This window comes from Rhinolophus sinicus, linkage group LG12 (assembly GCF_036562045.2).
Source record: "Rhinolophus sinicus isolate RSC01 linkage group LG12, ASM3656204v1, whole genome shotgun sequence".
NCBI lineage: Eukaryota > Metazoa > Chordata > Mammalia > Chiroptera > Rhinolophidae > Rhinolophus > Rhinolophus sinicus.
In genome coordinates, this window is record NC_133761.1 from 31,939,170 (window position 1) to 31,959,858 (window position 20,689).

The 20,689-nt window shown below is 33.8% G+C and overlaps 1 protein-coding gene across 12 annotated transcripts in view; it reads right to left on the reverse strand.

Annotated features, from left to right (window-relative positions):
* Positions 1–20,689, reverse strand: part of VPS13B (vacuolar protein sorting 13 homolog B) — a 737,914-nt gene that overhangs the window by 696,469 nt on the left and 20,756 nt on the right. For all 12 annotated transcript variants that reach the window (XR_012490690.1, XM_074316465.1, XM_019757646.2 and 9 more), the window contains exon 4: positions 6,202–6,322. Coding sequence is in view for 11 of the 12 variants with exons in the window: in XM_074316465.1 (XP_074172566.1) it covers positions 6,202–6,322 (121 nt within the window). In the remaining variant the exon portion in view is untranslated. The remainder of the gene's footprint in view (positions 1–6,201; positions 6,323–20,689) is intronic.

Below are 20,689 nucleotides of genomic sequence, written 5' to 3' on the forward strand. Positions count from 1 at the left end.
AGAGAGAAATTATGAGCAAAGAATAATAAATCCAGCAAAGATATCCTTTAGATATGAGACAGGAATAAAGACCTTTCCAGATATATGGAAGCTGAGGGAATTTTCTAACACATGACCTGCACTACAAGAAATACTGAAGGAGGTCACCTGACCAGCATAAATAGGGATAATTTGTGACAACAAAAACATATAAAGGGGGAGAGTAAAGGCCTGAACCAGAATGTGGGAAAAGTAAGTGTGCTGAAGAAAATGGAATACTCTAAACATCAAACTTTCTTTTACATAAACTTAAGGGCAACCACTCCAAAAGAAAAAATCCAGAACTGAAATATGTAACATAAGAAAAGAAGAAACACAGAGACAAATCACACAATACCACCATACTGAAATAACAGACAGCAAAAAAAGGCAAAGAAACAATGGAGACACAGTTCCTACCAGAAAACCAAAGAAAGAATGATAGGAAATCATCATATATCAATAATCACCCTAAATGTAAATGCACTGAACTCACCAATAAAAAGGCACAGAGGAGCAGATTGGATCAAACAACTAAACCCAACCACATGCTGCCTCCAAGACACACATCTCAGCTAAAATGACAAACACAGACTCAAAGTGAAAGGGTAGAAATTGACACTGCAACCAAATACTATACAGAAAAAGCAGGAATATCCATACTGATATCAGATGAAACAGACTTCAGGATAAAAAAGGTTACAAGAGACAAAGATGGACATTTCATAATGGTAAAGAGGACTATACAACAAGAAGAAACAACAGTCATCAATATTTATGCCCCCAATCAGGGAGAACTGGAATATACCGACCAACTACTAACAAAATTAAAGAGAGAAATTGACCAAAACACAATTATAGTAGGGGACCTAAATACATCATTGACAGCGATGGACAGATCCTCCAGAGAGAAAATAAATAAATAAATATCAACCCTAATTGACACACTCGATGAAATGGACATAATTGACATTTATAGATCATTTCATCCTAGAACATCAAACTATACATTATTTTCTAGTGTACATGGAACATTCTCAACGATAGACTATTTTGGGGAGTTAAAACTAGCCTCAGCAAATTTAAGAAGACTGAAATCATACCAAGCATATTCTCTGATCACAAGGCTTTAAAATTTGACATGAACTGCAAAAAGAAAGCAGGGAAAACCACAAATACATGATGATTAAACAACAACATGCTTTTAAAGAACGACTGGGTCAAAGAAGAAATAAGAGGAGAGAGCAAAAGGTACATAGGAACAAATGACAATGAAAATACATCCTACCAAAATTTTGTGGATGCAGCAAAAGCAGTTCTAAGAGGTAAATTTATATCATTACAGGTCTATCTCAAGAAACAAAAAGAGCCCAGATAAATAACCTCATGGTACACTTTAAAGAACTAGAAAAAGAAGAACAAATAAACCCAAAGTCAGCAGAAGGAAGGAAATGAAAAAACTCAGAGCAGAACTAAATGAAATAGAGAAATAAAGACAACAGAAAAAATTAATGCGACAAGAAGTTGGTTCTTTGAAAAGATTAACAAAATTGACAAACCCTTAGCTAGACTCACTAAGATAAAAAGAGAGAAGACACTAATTAACAAAATCAGAAATGAAAAAGGGGAAGTTATCACAGACACCACAGAAATACAAAGGATCATCCAAGAATACTATGAAGGACTATATGCCACCAAATTCAATAACCTAGAAGAAATGGACAAGTTCTTAGAAACATATAGTCTTCCCAGGTTGAATCAAAAGAATTGGAAAATCTAAATAGACTGATCACCACTAAGGAAATTGAATCATCCATCCAAAACCTTCCCAAAAGCAAAAGTCCGGGACCAGATGCCTTTACTAATGGATTCTACCAAACATTCAAAGAGGATCTAATACCTTCCTACTCAAACTCTTTCAAAAAATTGAAGGAGAGACAATACTCTCTAACTCATTTTATGAGGCCAAAATTACCCTGATACCAAAACCTAGTAAGGATAACACAAAAAAAGAAAACTACAGACCAATATCTCTGATGAATACAGATGCAAAAATCTTAAAAATATTCTAGCAAATCGAATGCAACAATGCATTTAAAAGATTATACATTACGACCAAGTGGGGTGCATTCCAGGAGCACAAGGACAGTTTAACTTACACAAATCAAACAGTGTGATACACCATATAAAGAAAATAATGGACAAAAATCATATGTTTATATCAACAGATGGAAAAAAAGCGTTTGACAAGATACAACATCCATTTATGATTAAGACACTTAATAAAATGATATAGAAGGAAAATACCTTAACATAATAAAAGCCATATATGACAAACCCTCAGCTAACATAATTAACAGTGAAAAACTGAAGCCCTTTATTCTATGTTCAGGAACATGACAGGGCTGTCCCTATCACCTCTGCTTGTCAACACAGTACTGGAGGTCCTAGCCAGAGCAATCAGACAAGAGAAAGAAATAAAAGGCATCCAAAATGGGAATGAAGAAGTTGCACTGTCACTTTTTGCAGACGACATGGTGCTATATACTGTGTTTACCCGAAAATAACACCGGCTCTTATATTAATTTTTATTCCAAAAGATGAAGTATGGCTTATTACAGGGGATGTCATCCTGAAAACTGATGGTAGGGCTTGTTTTCTGGTTAGGTTGTCTTTTTGGGGAAACATGGTATAAAAAGCCCTAAAGAATCCACCAAAAAGCTATTAGAAACAATACACGAATACAGTAAAGTTGCCAGCTACAAAATCAACACACAGAAATCCACTGCTTTCCTATACACTAACAACGAAATCTCAGAAAAAGAAACAATTTCTATTGCAACTGCAACAACAACAAAAAATACATAGGAATAAACACAACCAAGGATGTGAAAGACCTATAAACTGAAAACTGTAAGATAATTTTACAAGAAATCGAAGAAGACACAAAGAAATGGAAAGACATTCCATGCTCATGGATTGGAAGAATAAACATAGTTAAAATGGCCATATTATCCAAAGCAATATATAGATTTAATGCATTCCCCATCAAAATCCCAATGGCATTTTTTAAAGAAATAGAACAAAAAATCATCAGATTTGTATAGAACCACAGAAGATCCTGAATAGCCAAAGCAACCCTAAGAAAAAAGAACAATGCTGGAGGTATCACACTCCCTGACTTCAGCTTGTACTACAGGGCAACAATAATCATAACAGTACAGTATTGGCAGAAAAACAGACACACAGACCAATGAAATAGAACTGAGAACCCAGAAATAAAACCACATAAATATGGACAGATAATTTTTGACAAAGAAGACAAAAACATACAATGGAGAAAAGACAGCCTCTTCAATAAATGGTGTTGGAAAAATTGGAAAGCCACATGCAAAGGAATGAAACTAGACTGCTATCTGTCACCATGTATCAAGATTAACTCAAAATGAATCAAAGACCTAAACATTAGACCTGAAAAAGTAAACTGCATAGACAAAAACATAGGTACTAATCTTATGGAACTTGGGTTCAAAGAGCATTTTATGAATTTGACTCCAAAGACAAAGGAAGTAAAAGCCAAAATAAATGAATGGGACTATATCAAACTAAAAAGCTTCTGCACAGCAAAAGAAACCATTGACAAAATAAAGAGGCCACCAACTGAATGGGAGAAGATTTTTGCAAACAGTGCCTCCAATAAGGGGCTAGTATCCAGAATATACAAGGAACTCATGCAACTCAACAACAAAAAAACAAACAACCCAATTGAAAAATGGGCAGAGGACCGCAGAGACATTTCTCCAAAGAGGACATACAAATGGCAAATAGACATATGAAAAAATGCTCAACACCACTAATCATCAGAGAAATGCAAATAAAAACCATAATGAGATATCATCTCACACCACTTAGAATGGCTATCATCAACAAGACAAATAGTAACAAGTGTTGGAAAGGCTGTGGAGAAAAATACACTGTAGGTGGGAATGCTGACTGGTGCAGCACTATGGAAGGCAGTGTAAAGGTTCCTCAAAAAATTAAGAATAGAATTCCCCTATGACACAGCAATCCCTCTCCTGGGTATCTACCAAAAAAATCTCAAAACATTTATCCACAAAGACACGTGTGCTCCAATGTTCATTGCAGTTTTATTTACGGTGGCCAAAACATGGAAACAACCAAAATGTCCTTTGATAGATGAACGGATGAAGAAGTTGTGGTATATATACACAATGGAATACTATTCGGCAGTAAGAAAAGATGATATAGGAACATTTGTGACAACATGGATGGATCTTGAGAATATAATGCTAAGCGAAATAAGTCAGACAGAAAAAGTAGACAACCACATGATTTCACTGATATGTGGTATATAAACCAAAAACAACAAAAGAACAAGACAAATGAAGAAACAGAAATTCACAGACACAGACAATAGTTTAGTGTTTACCAGAGGGAAAGGGGGAAAAGGGGTGGGAGATGAGGGTAAAGGGGATCAAATATATGGTGATGGAAAGAGATCTGACTCTGGGTGGTGAACACACAATGTGATATATAGATGATATAATACAGAATTGTACGCCTGAAATCTATGTAACTTTACTAACAATTGACACACCAATAAACATTAATTTTAAAAAAAAAAGTTTTGAGGGGATATGTAATCAGAAATTTGGAGGAGTAAAGGTGTTGCCCAATTAGTAAGAACAAACCAATTTAATTTACAGGTTAATTTAATACACCAGGGATTTTTTGCAAGGAGCTAATTAGTAGGAAAAAATTTAGAAAGTTCCACAACCATGAGATTACTCTAAGTACAATCAGAAATGTTCAGTAGTAAAATATCTTCTGGCACCTTCTCCAGCTATAGAAATGAATCTATTCTGAAGCCAGAGAGATTACCGAAGACTGTTAGGAAGAGAGAGTTCTGAAGACTACAAAGCATCAGCAATAGCAGCACTATAACACTAGTTAAATACGTTCAATTCAAATGTAAGGAGGGCTACGAAATGGTGTACTTTACTTCAGCCTCTTAAAGGTAATGCAAATGTTGTCAAAAGACTGTCAAAAATTAACTAGGGGGGCAGCGGGACGGCTCAATTGGTTAAAGGCAAGCTCTGAACAACAGGGTTGCCCGATTCCCACATGGGCCAGTGAGCTGTACCCTCCACAACTAGATTGAAGACAACGAGCTGCCGCTGAGCTTCCCGAGGTGCAGCTGGATGGCTCACTTGGTTAGAGCACAAGATCTGAATAACAAGGTTGCTGGTTCAATACCCAAGGTTGCTGGTTCAATTCCCACGTGGGATGGTGAGCTGTGTCCCCCACAACTAAGATTGAAAAACAGCGACTGGACTTGGAGCTGGGCTGCGCCCTCCGCAACTAGACTGAAGGTCAACAACTTGAAGCTGATGGTCCCTGAAGAAACACACTGTTCCCCAGTACTCCCCAATGAAAATTTAAATAATAATTATTATTGTAATAATAATAATAATAATAATAATAAACAACTAGGTTAAAACCAGCAGAAAGCCTACAAACCTTTGGCACAAAAAAACAAACAAGTGTATACCAATGTCACCTTCACCTCAGGAAAAAAGAAGTGACTGATAAATAGAATCAAAAGAGAAGTGACTTATAACATCTAACTATAAAAAGGCAATACACTTTGGCCACAGAGCTAACATGTAATGATTACTGTTTTTTTCTTCTTCATTATATACTTATCAACGAACGTTTATGTATAAGTCACTACTGTTCCAGGTAAACAAAATTTCAGAAAATAGAAGAGACGGTCTCTCCCAGTTACAAAATTCTGTGATTCTGTTGTGAATTTTATAGTTTCTAGAAAGTCAGAACAATCTAGTGTCTTTCTTCTGTTTATCAAGAAGCGAGGGGAACAAAGAGACTATGAGTGGGAAATCAGAGGCAAGTTTTTGCTTGGAGAGAATGTAAAAAAGAAACTGAAGGAACAACCTGCTACAAAAGAGATCAAAATTTGAATGAAAGACATTTGTGAGGGCTCTAGACTCAATCTGTTGAATTCATGCAGTAAATGCACATGCACACACAGTGTGAATATTTTATGGCACTAAAGAATACTGAAAGTATATGTTCTACAAAGGGTTATAACAAATTAATAGCAATTGAAATTTTGGCTTTATCAATCCCATTGGAAATTACCTGGTGGTAAATCAGGATCTGTGGGAGCAGCCTGCTGAATTCTTCGAGGTTTTACTGATGATTTTGTGTTCTCAGTAGTACTACGGTTGGTAGAATTAGACCCACAGCTCTCATGGTCATCCTATATTTATGTAAAAGAAAGAGGCAAATAAGAACAGTAAGACCACCTTTAGAAAACAAAAATTCTTATTCAATAGCTTACAAAGAGAATGATACAATGATAAAAGATTAATCTTTTACAAGATAGCACAGCTTCAGATGCCAGTGATATATTAGCAAAAGAAAAAATTTGTTTGAAACTTCAATACAACCAAAAAGTAAAAATCTGCTATCATAAACAACAAAGAAAATTTTCTCATGAACTTACACTCATTTTAAGTTAATGCAAAACAAACTTTACAGTGTTTCATTGCACAAAACAACTTCACTATTCAATCTTTATAAGGATATCTTCTGTTATTTGGGGGGATGTTATAGTCTCTAAATACTAAAAGACTACTACTGTGAATAAAACTTTACCATAATTACTTTTAGTTCAACTTACATCCTTAAAAATGTCTGCAGTCATACACTTCTGCACAATGTTAACATTAAAAGCAGACTATTAATTTTTGAAACATATGGTTGTCTCAAAAGCCCAGAAGTAAAACATGTTCATTAAAGAGATGTGAAAAAGTTCCAAGTGAACTGCCAAAACTAGCATAATTATGAAAATATTTAACACTAAAACCATCTGAAATCACATACTGTATATAGATTACAGTGATGTCATAATAAACATTGCAGCCAAAATGCACTAAAACTACTGCAGTCCAATAAATCTGGCATGCACAAGATGACAAACATTTCAAAGCAAAAGAAAGAACAAGTTATTTTTATTTTATTTTTAAAAAATTATTAGCAGCAAAAAAGGGTACATAGGCTAAATATGAGTTTTCAAATAGTTTTAAAAAGACACGTAGTGAATAAAGCTTCCCTGCAAACTACATGTTTTTATTATTCAAAAAGAAAAACTCTGTTTAAACAAAATTACAATAAACCTGAAATCTTAGTGTGCTTTAAAAATGAGCATTAATAGTGGTACTCATAAGAATATATACTATGAAACAAACATCACCAAATGTGTAAACACTTCTTTCTTAACTATGGTTAGGAAATTATGCTTGCATACACAGTATAATTAGAAAATAATCCTTTTGATAATTTGAACTTGTTTTCATTTCAATTACATTTTAATTGTATCAATTACAAGTTAGCTTCTATTCAATCCTGACCCAACTAAACTAAATAAAAAATAAAGCAAAACAAGAATCACAACATTTACTACTAAAACTGGAATTACTTCCATCATTAGTTTGAGTTCATCTGCTTTTAACCAGTGTGCATCACTTTAGATTATTCCACATTTTACTTCATTGAAAGTCTCTAATTCTAATAAAAGAAACTCTGTTCTCAAATATACTAACTCAAATGTTTTGAGATAATTTTTAACCCCAAACACATTACAGTTAATATCTTTCTTATTTAGGTTGCAATTTTTCCAAAATGTCTGGAAGTATATTTCATGGCAAAAGAATGTTTTCTCTTGGGGACCACATAGCTATTTCTGAAAATACTGCCCTTTGCTCCTCATGAAACAAGCAAGAATGTCATTTCCTTACAAAAAGTTCCTAAGAGAGGGAAAATGTGGCAAACACTGTATGTAAATAGATCCATTACTTTCATTCTGACAGATCATGTACCATACTTTTCACCTTAGCCTTCACAGGGCCAGTCAATTCAAATTCCCAGATTCACAGTGCTATGAATAAGATTGAGGACAAAACTTCAAACAGGTGAATGAATCAGTCCAAGCCCTTGTTTAAAAACAGAGGTTAAAATGCAAGAAAGGGTTGAAGGTGGAACTAAAAAACAATGTGCTTTATGCTCTTCAGCCTAAAACAGAAAAGGACTAAGGCTCACCTGGCAGCTCTGGTCACCAAAAGTTCCCGAAATAGAGTGTAAGTGCCTAGGAAATGAACTGCTACAAAGCTCTTAGGGACATTCACCTCTAGCCTGGCCAGTAGCAAGTGCATTAACAATTGTCAGATGCAATAAAAAATGCCTAAGATAAACTGTAGTTCAGGGAATCAGTGCCAAATAAAGTCACCAAAAACAGAGGTACACACTTGGAGAACACAAGAGAGAGCCAGGGAAAACACATTTACTTGCTTTCACGATAAAAATGGGAATCCCTGGCTCACCTCTATCCTGACAGCAATATTAATAAACTTAATTTTAGTCATTAAGAAAATGCCAAGTACACATAAGTAAAAGAGGACTGTGTATGCCCCAATCTCTTAACACATCAACGTTAGCCCACAGAGGCTGCTTCCATCTTCTCACCCATCAAGGGTGAGGTTAAGGGTTATGACAGCCTGGAGAAGAAGAGAGTGGACACTCCCTTGCATTCTTTAACTTGATCCTCCCAAAAGGAGGACTAGCTAACCTGACAGGCTAACCTACATTTTAATAATGAAAAAGATCACTGTACTAACTGTAAACACCTGTGTAGAAGGGCCACTCTTCTATCTCAGTAATAGGACCAGAGCCATTTTCCCCAGATGATGCAATCATTAGCCATCCCTCCCCTGGCTTCTTGTTACACACACAGCCACCTGACCCAGGACACTTGTCCAGGCAGAGAATAACCAAGCTATGCCAGTTCACAGCAACACGTTAGGGAAAATTTGTTCTTTATTATTGCCTATGACATCCCTTTCCTTCGCATCAGTAGCTGTACATCACATTGCTAACCTCTCCTCCTCCCCTCTTTTCTAACTATTGGATTAAAGTGGCCAGATCCACTCTGAGATTTGGAAGGTGACGAACAGGCTGAAATTAAGGAAGAACAAAAGTATACACTGAAGCATTCTGGTCTAAGCCACATTCTACCATCTAATTTTAAGCATGATTCACTAGAGTGAATTGGGTGCTTGAACAGACTAATAAAGCTGTACTTTGTTTTCTTATATATAACTTCCCTCAACAAGGACTATCTGATCAAAGAAAAGTATGTGTTAGGAACTTTGGAAGAAAATAAGTAGTATAAATAGTTGGTGCCCTTATCCACGTAGTTCACGTACCTACTTGAGGAATGACACTTATATTCATAAAAAGATTAAAGGGCAATTTAAGCTAGTCAACAATTATATATGTCACAAAGAAACAACATTGACCTTTATTGAGCACTTATCTGTGCCAGGTCTCAAGTAATTTTGATGAGGAAATTAAGGCTTAACAATTTCCAAAGCCAAAAAGACAGGAAATGAGACTTGGGATGAACACCCAGATTTGTCTAACCAAAAAGTTCTTCCTGTAACCACTAAACTTGAAAGAAAGATGTGAAAGCAGGGAGAAAGGGACGGAAGAAGGCAAGGAAAGAGAAAAAGAGACAAAAGGAACAAAATTTTTTATTTATAACACTTCCAACATGTCACCTACTGCTAACAATCACATTACATTCCTATCTCTTAATCCTCTTAACAACCCTATGAATTAGACACCATTCCCCTTGCAAGAGTGTCACCATTTAAAGATGAGGAAACTAAGGCATAAAGAGATTAAGTAAACAGTTCAAAATCACACTGTTATTAAACAGTATAATTCTAACCACGTTTCTCTATTGCCATCCTATGAGAAAAGCCCACCTAAACAGTACAGTACAAAGTAACATGTATTCTGAGAAGGAAGAGATCACAGTGAGCTTGAGCAGTCAGGAAACCATCTCAAAGAACAAGAGGTTTGAAAAAACTGTGCCCTGCAAAAAAAAAAGAGTTTGAACAAAGAAACGTAGGAAGGAAGAAACCATGTGTCTTATTGAAAAGAGAGTAAGTAGTCCAATTTAGGTAAAATTAGACAGCAACGAAATATTAGGCTGTAAAAAGAAACTAGAGCAAATGGTCTCTACCATTTCCTCTTACCTTCCAAGACTTAACCTTTATTCTACATAGTGGCAAAAAAATGAAACTTATAAGTGGGAGACTAACAACATGAAGTACTTCATTCAGAAAAAAGAATCTTCTGGTTATGTGATAGAAAGTAAAAGAAGAGATACCAACAACTGACAGATTATTATAAAAGTTTAGAAATTAAGTGATGAGGGAAGTAGAGAATTTTTTTAAATGCTAGGACCTCAAATTCAACATGTTTAAAACAAAACTCAAACTCTGCAACTCTGTTCCTTCTCCCTTACCCCCATTCATCAAAAAAAATTGTCTGTCCTTCACATCCCAATTCAGTCAATGACACAACCATCTTCTCAGTCTCCTAAGAAAATAAAACATGCTCTTTTATATCTGCTCTAACTTCGCTAATGAGCTTTGAAAAGTGCAGGGTAGAAAGAGAGATGCTTGACCGTGAACCATACAGGAAACTACCTAGGAAATAACCAACTGATTTTTTTCAATCTGATTTTTCAAGTAAAATAGTGGATTCATATTTGGATATGTGGCACATCATACCAACATATATGGTCACAAAGGAAAAGAACGTGTACTAGTAACGATCGAAACAACAATCATTTAGATAAAGATATGGGACTCATCCAAACAGAAGTGATCACTGAAGTCACTAGACTTCCAATGAAAAGAAACAAGGATTTATGCTTCCGAAAATATGGCGGACTAGGTAGCTGGAAACATTGGGAGAGGGTAATGCTAACAATAAAGTGAAAAAAGAAAATTTGACTAGCTCAAAGCAGTGAGTCAGACTGAAGAAGAGAAACGTCTATGCTCCGGTTGCAAAAGCTGGCAGAGGCAGGTGAGAAATAAAGAAGACTCAAAATAGCCCATGTAAGGCAGGAGCCCATAACAAGGCTCAGCACTTAAAACCAGTAACGCAGTAAAACCCCCAATCCTTGAAAGGAGGCCAAAAAAGAGCTGCTGCCGACTGCTGCCTGGACTTATCATGAGCTGCATGGCAAGGGAGTCCGAGGCAAACCTTGCAAATAAATACTGAGACAAGTAACTCTATATCATCCAGTATCAACACAGCAGGAGGCCTGAACTGCCAAAATAAGACCTGATTCTAGACTAGAAACCAGAGGAAGTAACTGTAAAACTACTAGATAAGAAGAGATGAGCAAAAGAAGGGCCTGAGAGAGAAAAGACGGTGGAACAGACAGTGACCCTCCTATGCAAGATACCTGACAAACCACCCTATTCTAAGGCACATAAATAAATCTAATGCCAGGATAGCCAAGAAATCAATGAAATTCAGTCACAATAAAACTCATCCTCTAGATCAGCCTTAAAAGATTTTAAAATAAATGTATGAGATCCTCAGAGAGATATGAATGAATAATATTTACATATACACATATAACATATAAAGAAAGTAGAGATTGCCCCTCCTACAGCATTATGATTTATTATAGAACTATAGTAATTTAAACAAATAAACCAATGCAACAGAAGAGAGCCTAGAAACAGATACAGATACATATGTATATATGAATACTTGAAATATGATGGACATGGCATTATGAATCATTGGGAAAGGGAGACCATTCAAATGGTACAGGGAGAACTGCTGAGCCATACATCTGCCTCACACTACACATGAAAAAAAAACACACTCACAAACACATACATACATACACACATATATTCTAGTAATTTAATTTTTAACCGTTCATTAATAACATTTTCTTCATGTCTCTAAATAAAGAAAATTACTTCATTTATTTAAGGGCTCAAATTATTTGGGCATTACTTAATTAAGGTATTTTATCTGGTCATTTAAAACTAAGTAATACTTTACTTTTCTAAATTATCTATTTCTACATAAAGATTTTACACACACACACAAAATAATTATATTGTTTACACTAAAAATGTCTACTCAACATAAATGACTTAAGGCTCTCTAAATTTTTAGTAATCACCAACATGCAAATTCCTATTATAATAATCAATCTAGAAAAGACAATATCATTTTTTTTTTATTTTATGCGTTTAATTTTTATGGAATTAAATGTCAATTTTAAAATGACATTTTAAAATGGCCGTCTTAAAATTGTATTAAAACAGGGGAAGGCAAAGTTTTTCTCTAAAGGTCCAGACAATAAATATTATAAACCATATAAACTCTGTCTCAACTACTCAGTTCTGCCACTGCCTACACTAAAACATGAAAACAGCCACAGACAATATGTAAACAAATAAGAGGGGCTGTTTCAAAAAAAACCTTTATTTACAAAAACAAGCAGTAAGCCCATCGGCCACTGTTGGATGATTCCTGCTTTAAGCCATATATTTTAATAAAAATGTACAGCATAAACAATAATTCAACCTGAAATTGCTCTGTAACCCAGTGTTTCCTTCATTTAACACAAGAAAAATCAGACCACAAATATCTCTAAATTATGCAGGAATCTATAAGACAGCTCAGGAGGTGGTTGAAAGCACAAATTTTTTGCTTGGCAAAAGTCATCCCAAGAAGACAAGGCATTTCTTCAGTTATCCCTTTAACTAACTTCTAATAAAACAGTAAAGGTTTAAAAAGAGAAAGGAAAGTGTCAGTAAGAACACAGGGCAAAGAAAATCCTAGAGGACCGAAGGCAAAGAAAACTATAAACCTTCCTGGAAAGAAATAGTATATGCAACTGCTGCATATTATCAAAACAGCATATTCTAAACATACAAAAGCTAAAATTTGGCCAACATGATAAAGAAAATAAGACTGAAAAGCAACTTGGGAAAAAGATATATAAATATGTTGGGGGGGGGGGACTGAGAGCATCTTCCAATCACGTAAAATTCCAAAAAAAAGAGAAACTCAAGAAGTATTCAGTACATAAGAATGCATTTCAGATAATTTTTCAGTAAAGCACATTAGAATTTTCTCAATAGTACCATTTCTCAATATTACTACTGAAGCCAATTGAGATTTTAAAGAATTTTAAAGACTTTAAAGAATCGAAATAAAGATTAAAAGAGTTAAATTATATACTACAATATTACAAAACATAAACTTTACAAATTCTTAAGTATTCAGATTACAATGATTCATTTCACTTTAGCTATGTATGAAGGAGATGTTGGCTTCTAGAAAAGAGCTATCATGATGAGTGCACTGCTAAAAGTAAAAATAAAAAAGGAAAATAGTTTACTTTTTCCTGTTTGAATAAAAAACACTTGTTTATTTTATAGCTGAAATCTCCTAACATCCACCCCATACTTGAGTGTCCACCTAATTCACAGATACTTTAAACAATGGTGAAGTAGAATGAAGGTGGTACATGGTAAAGAAAGGACCCACTACATTCAGGATACTGTGCCTGATGCAATGCAGGAAATAAAAGTTGGTAACATTGGAAAATGAAAAATCCTCGACTTCAGAATATTATTTATAAAGGAATATTTTTAAGTGAATAAATATGTCATACTATAAAATATTCTGAGTAATTATTACTGGTACAAGCAATTCAAGAAGCTTTATATTGTTCACAATCATCACAAACATCCTGTAAGATACTGTCCTTCTCATTTAGCAAATGAGGAAAATAAAGTTCATGGAGATAAATAGCTTATCTAAAGTGAAAATTTTTGACGAATAATATTAGAGAGTTTGTTAGCTAAGTGTTGAAAGAGTTCAGAAAAGGAAGTGTAAAAATAAATAAAGGAAACCTCATTTAAAAAGGAGTCAAGAATTCCTTAAGGAAGAGCTTCCACACACGTTCCACTCCTTGTAGCCTACATAGCCGACAGGAAGAAGGAAAATAAGAATTATTTTGACAAGGGAGGGCATTTTTGACATAGGAATTTCATCTCCTGCTTTTAAGGAAACAAAGATCCCTCCCTGCCCCATCAACAATGCACTAACCACTGCTTACAGCCAATGAGAAACCGCCATGACCTCGAACGCTTGTTCTTCTCCAGTGAACTTTTGTCCAAAACAACCCTCTCCAATTTCCTTCTAAAACCTAATACAAGCTTACCTTCCCTTTGTCTCCTCAGACTTGCATATGATTTGCCATAACTTGCTTGTTCCGAATTGTAATTCTCTGCTAATCCCAAATAAACTCATTTTGCTGGTAAAATAACTGGCCATTTTATTTTTGAGGTAGACAGAAGCAATTACTTTAAGTTATTCCTATTACTCTCACTAACATTCTTTCATCTTCTAACAGTTGGCCTTCTTTCTCTCATTCCAACTTCTGCTATTTCTTTCGAATACAAAGTAGGTACAGCTGCTATGAGAAAAGCCCTAGCAATAACCAGACAAGTAGGAATTATACCAAAGGTTAAATCCAGAAATCAGAGTTTTTAAACCAAGAAAGCAGCAAAGACTTTTTCAAACAAACAAAAGCTGAAAAAATTTGTAGCAAGATGAAATGGACTACAAAAAATATTAAAGGAAGTTCTTCAAGCTGAAGTAAAATGCTGCTAAATGAAAACTTTGATCTGCATAAAAGAATGAAGACTGCCAAAAATAACTATGTGGGTAAATACAAAGACACTTTCTTGTTTTCAATTTCTTAGAAATTGACTGTTCAAAGCAATAATAAAAATAAAAACAACATATTATTGGTTGGTAACGTACAGAACTAAGAATTTGAACAATAGCACAAATGATGGCGGGGGATAAGAAGTTGTAAGCATACTAAAGGACAGTACATTATCCATGAAGTGGTATGTTGGTTAAAATTAGGTGAAGTTAAACATACATATCAACCTAAAACAACCCTAAAAAATTAAATAAGGAGATACAGGGAATAAACCAATAATGAAGATAAAATTGAATGGTAAAATACACTCAGCTGATCCAAAAAAAAGGCAGAAAAAGAAGGAAAAAAGGAACAAAAATTAGACAGGCCAATAGAAAACAAAAAGACATCAGACTTAAACCTAACCATATTAAAAATTATATAAAAACGGAACAACCCTAAAATACTCCCAATTAATAGGCAGAAATGGTCAGACTAGTAAAACCCACCTTGGTTCAGATGTGGACTCAGTACAGTTTCTAAATACTAGACATCCAAGTTTCGAAAAGAAAATCTTAGCAAAATGACCGTGTTCAAGAAAAAATAAAATTAGTAGTATCTAATCATCAAAACAAAAATCACAGAACCATTGAGTTTTATAGATAGAAAGGAAACCTATAGAACTTGTGAACCAAACAGAAATAAACACCAGAAACGGCAGTCTGTGCTCTTCATTATCTTTAATTCCTGATAACACATCGGAATGGTTCAAGGCTAAAGAGGAAAAGAGAACTTGTAACTACCAGCAAGCTGCAAAGTCTCAAACCACCATTTTTTGTTCTTTTTGCAGCATTTAGACATAAATTGTGGTGTCCACAACACTGAACACTATAATTAAAGTTGTGCTGGCATTTCTACTACAGTCCCATATTTTAATTCATTCATAACATTCTTAGAAAGTCCTTCATGAAACAGACTTCCTTACTTGTCTCAATCTAAATGTGACTTTTCATCTTCCTAAAATAGAAGAGCTATGAGAGAATAAAACCACCCAAGCTCAAAAAAGAAAAATCTTTCCAAGGATAAAACAAGTGCAGTGGAACCCCTCAGAAACATTCAAAAAGAATTATAACTTTCTAAGTAAACAAAAAAAATTTGTTTATTTAACCAAAAATGCACTTTATGCCAAGTTTGATTTTCATGTGGCAGAAATTTCAAGCTTATATATGATATAATGAAAGATTCTATGAATAAATCAATATATGTATTTTTTAGAAAAACAGGTCTTTGTAACAATGTTACCTTCCAAATAGCCAACTAAAAAGAGTCATCTTTCTACTACTTCTTATTTCCGGGCAGCTGCAGACAAAGGGAGAAGTTCAAGAAATAATTTCTTCTGTTCTCAAACTTTTAAAGCACCTAACAGAGTTTGAAACAAATTTATCTTCATTTTCATCCATCTACAAGTTATCTGTTTGTGGTTTGGGTTTTTTATTCCTTTTCAATCATGTTTTTAAATCACTCATTTCATCTCAAAAACAAACCTAAATCTAAAGCAAAATATTTTTCACACTCTGATGGTTCTAACACTACAAATTTTCTATGCTAAAATTAAAATCATAAACCACTCAAGATCTGTCAATTTTTCCTTAAAACATTCAAAAGGAGAGAAAGGTTCTGTCTCTCTCATTAGCCACGATATCGTCTGTATTTGTACAGCATTCAATAAAGATTAGCTTAATAAACTTTTAAACTTTTCCTTCAAATAAAATGATACTAAAATGATAATTTTAGTACATGGCTTACCCACAATGAATGATGCCCACTTACATTAATCTTCAGTGACATCTAATTACTAATTATGTTAGTATATGACAAGCTTGCCAGTCAAGTCTTTAATCTCTAGAAAGCATCTAAATTAACAGCACCATAATCCACTCCAATCATCCAGAACCAAAATTCCAGCAGTCATCTTAGAACTTCAACATCTTCTCTACATTTCCCTCCAAAATCTGTCCCCAGTTCACTCTGCCCACAGCCAATGACTTAGTTCCATCTAGTCCCATCATTTTTCTCCTAGAATATGACAAAAGGAACCTAATTATCTGAAATCACCTCCTCCAATCTATTCCTCCACTGTGAAAAACCAGTCAACTTCCTAAAATTCAATCAAGCTGCTTACTAGCTTAAAATAATTCAGTAGCTCCCTACTCTCTCCTCTCTACACCAGTGATCCTCAACTGTTTTGATCTCAGAACCTTTTACCCTCTTGCCCCAAATACCTTTTCTAATGTGGATTATATCTACCCATATTTACCATATGAGAAATGAAAAAGAAGAAAAAGTTTAAATATACATTATATATGTATATACCGGGGATACTAAAAATATGTATACACATTTTAAGAGATGTTATCTATGTATTACTTTTCAAAGTTGAATTGAATTATGGTAGCAATGTGTAATTGCAGAAGTCAAACGTGCCTTGTATTCATCTTTTGTTATCGGTATATATTGAGTATTACTATTTTAATAGTTTTTTTTCCTTTCTTAAAGTGTGTATACATTTTTTTGGTACCCTCTGTATGTATGTATGTATATATATATATATATATATATATATATATATACTCTCATAATTATTTTTAAATAAATCCATCACATTACTAATAATCATAAATTATACAATTTTAAGTTTCTGTGTTTTATGAAAAGTAGTTGTATTTTCCAAAACAAGAAAATTAGTAAACAGAGTAAAATTATTTTAAATTTTAAAAAATCTGGCCTAATAGAAGATAGCTGGATTTTCATATCTGCTTCTGCCTTCAATCTGTTGTAATATGATACATCGAGTAACCGCTGGAAATTTCCACTCTATCTTCATAAGAGAATGATGATGGAAAAAAGTAAATCATGTCTTAGTATTATTATAAAAGTAATTTTAAACTTATGTATACCCTGAAAAAACTTGGGAATCCCTGGCGGTCTTCAGATCACACTTTGAGAACCACTAGATCACATTAAATTTCAAATTCTCTTATGAGTTGCACAAAAGTTCATGGTCTGAGAGATTCATTGAACTAGATAAAAAACAGATTTAAGGAAATTACCCATAGTGCAGCACAGAGAGACCAAGAGATAAAAAAACATGAAAGGTTAAGATGCAAAGGATAAAAATGAGAACGTCTAATATGTGTAAATGGAGTTTCAGAAGGCAAAAACAGCAAGAATAAGGAGTTAATATTCAAAAAATATAAAGTGGTAATTATTCAGAAGTAATAAAAAATATAAATCTGTAGATACAGGAAATACAATAAATCCCAAGAAGGATAACAAAAAAGAAATTTAGTCCAGAGGCACTGTTGTGAAACTAAAGAACATCAAAGACAAGTAAATAAATAAGTAAATAAGATCTCAAGTACAACTAGAAAAATATATATGTACTGAGAGAAAATAACTGCCAACATGACGTAACCAAATAAACTATCAATGAAGACTAAGAGTAAAATAAAGACTTTTTAGGCAAATCAAAATTAAATGTACAAATTACTAGTAAGGAGATTAAATCGGTAATCAAAAATCTTCCAATAATCAAAAGTCCAGGACCAGACGGCTTCAATGATGAATTCTACCAAACATTCAAAGAATTAATACTAATCCTTCTCAAATGCTTCCAAAAAAATAGAAGAGAAGATACTTCCAAACTCATTTTACATGACCAGCATTACATAATACCAAAACCAGTAAAGGACACCACAAGAAAATTATAGGCCAATATCCCTGATGAATACAGATGCAAAAATCCTCAACTAAATATTTGCAAACCAAATTCAACAATACATTTAAAAGATCATATACCTTAACCAAGCGGGATTTATTCCAGGGATGCGAAGATGATTCAACATATACAAATCAATCAGTGTGATACACCAAATAAACAAAATGAAGGATAAAAATCACATGATCATCTCAATATACAGAAAAAGCATGTGACAAAATTCAACATCCATTTGTGATAGAAACTCTCAGCAAAGTGGGTACATAAAGAACGTACTTCAACATAATAAAGGCCATACAGAACAAGCTCACAGCTAATGTCATACACAACAGTGAAAAGCTGAAAGCTTTTCCTCGAAGATCACGAATAAGACAAGGATGTCTACTCTCACCACTTTTATTCAATGTAGTATTGAAAGTCTTAGCTAGAACAATTAGGCAAGAAAAAGAACTAAAAGGCATCCCACTTGGAAAGAAGTAAAATTATCTTTGTTTGCAGATGACATTATCTTACATATAGGTAACACTAAAAACTACAAAAATAAACTTAGAATAAACAAATTCGGTAAAGTTATAGAATACAAATACACTCAAATCAGTTGCATTTCTTTTTTATTTTTCAATTACAGTTGACAATCAATATTATTTTATATTAGTTTCAGATGTACAGCACAGTGTTTAGACATTTATATAACTTATGAAGTGATCCCCCAATAAGTCTAATACCCACCTGGCACTGTACATAGTTATTATACTATTACTGACTATATTCCCTATGCTGTACCTCAATTCCCCATGACTGTTCTGTAACTACCAATTTTTACTTCTTAATCCCTTCATCCAGCTCCCCAACCCCTCCCATATGGTAACCATCAATTTGTTCTCTGTATCTATGAGTCTGTTTTGTTTATTTTGTTCTTTGGATTCTACATATAAGTAAGATCATATGGTATTTGTCTCACACTGATTTATTTCACTTAGCATATTACCCTCTTAGGTCCATCCATGCTGCCACCAATGTTTAAGATTTCATTCTTTTTATGGCTGATTAATATTCCACTGTATACCGTGTTTCCCCGAAAATAAGACCTAGTCGGACCATCAGCTCTAATGCATCTTTTGAAGCAAAAGTTAAGATCTGGTATTATATTATATTATATTATATTATATTATATTATATTATATATTATATTATATCTGGTATTGTATTATATTATACCCAGTATTATACTATATTATATTATATTATATTATATTATATTATATTATATTATATTATATTAGACCCAGTCTTATATAATCTTATATAATCTAAGACTGGGTCTTATATTGTATTATATTAGACCCGATCTTATATTAAAATAAGACCGAGTCTTATACTAATTTTTGCTCCAAAAGATGCATTAGAGCTGATGGTCCGGCTAGATCTTATTTTTGGGGAAACACGGTATATGTATCACATCTTTATCCAATCATCTATTGATGGGCACTTACATTGCTGCCATATATCTTGGTTATTGTAAACAGCGCTAAAGTGAATATAGGGGTGCACAGATAAAAAATATATATATATATATTTTATAAAGATATATATATAAATATATATATATATATATATCTTTTCAAATTAGTGTTTTGGATTTCTTCAAATAGACACCCAGAAGTGGAATTGCTGGGGCATATGGTAGTTCTATTTATAATTTTTTGAGGAACTTCCGAACTGTTTTTCATAGTTACTGTACTAATCTGCAGTCCCACCAACAGTGCACCAGGGTTCCCTTTTCTACACATCCTCGTCAACACTTGTTTTTTGATTTATTGATGATACCCATTCTGATGGGTGTGAGGTGATATCTCATTGTAGTTTTAATCTGTATTTCTCTGATGATTAGTGAGCATTTTTTCATGTCTATTGGCCATCTGTATGTCCTATTTGGAGAAATGTCTACTCATGCCCTCTGCCCCTTTTTTAATTGGATTGTGTTTTATTGGTGTTGAGTTGTATGAGTTCTTTATAAATTTTGGATATTAACCCTTTATCACTTTTATCATTGGCAAATATCTTCCATTCGGCAGGATGTCTTTTCATTCTGTTAATGGTATCCCTTGCTGTGCAAAACCTTTTTAGTTTGACCAAGTCCCGTTTGTTTAAAATAATCAGTTATATTTCTATACACTAACAACAAACTAGCAGAAAATGATAGTAAGAAAGCATTCTCATTTACAATAGCATCAAAAACA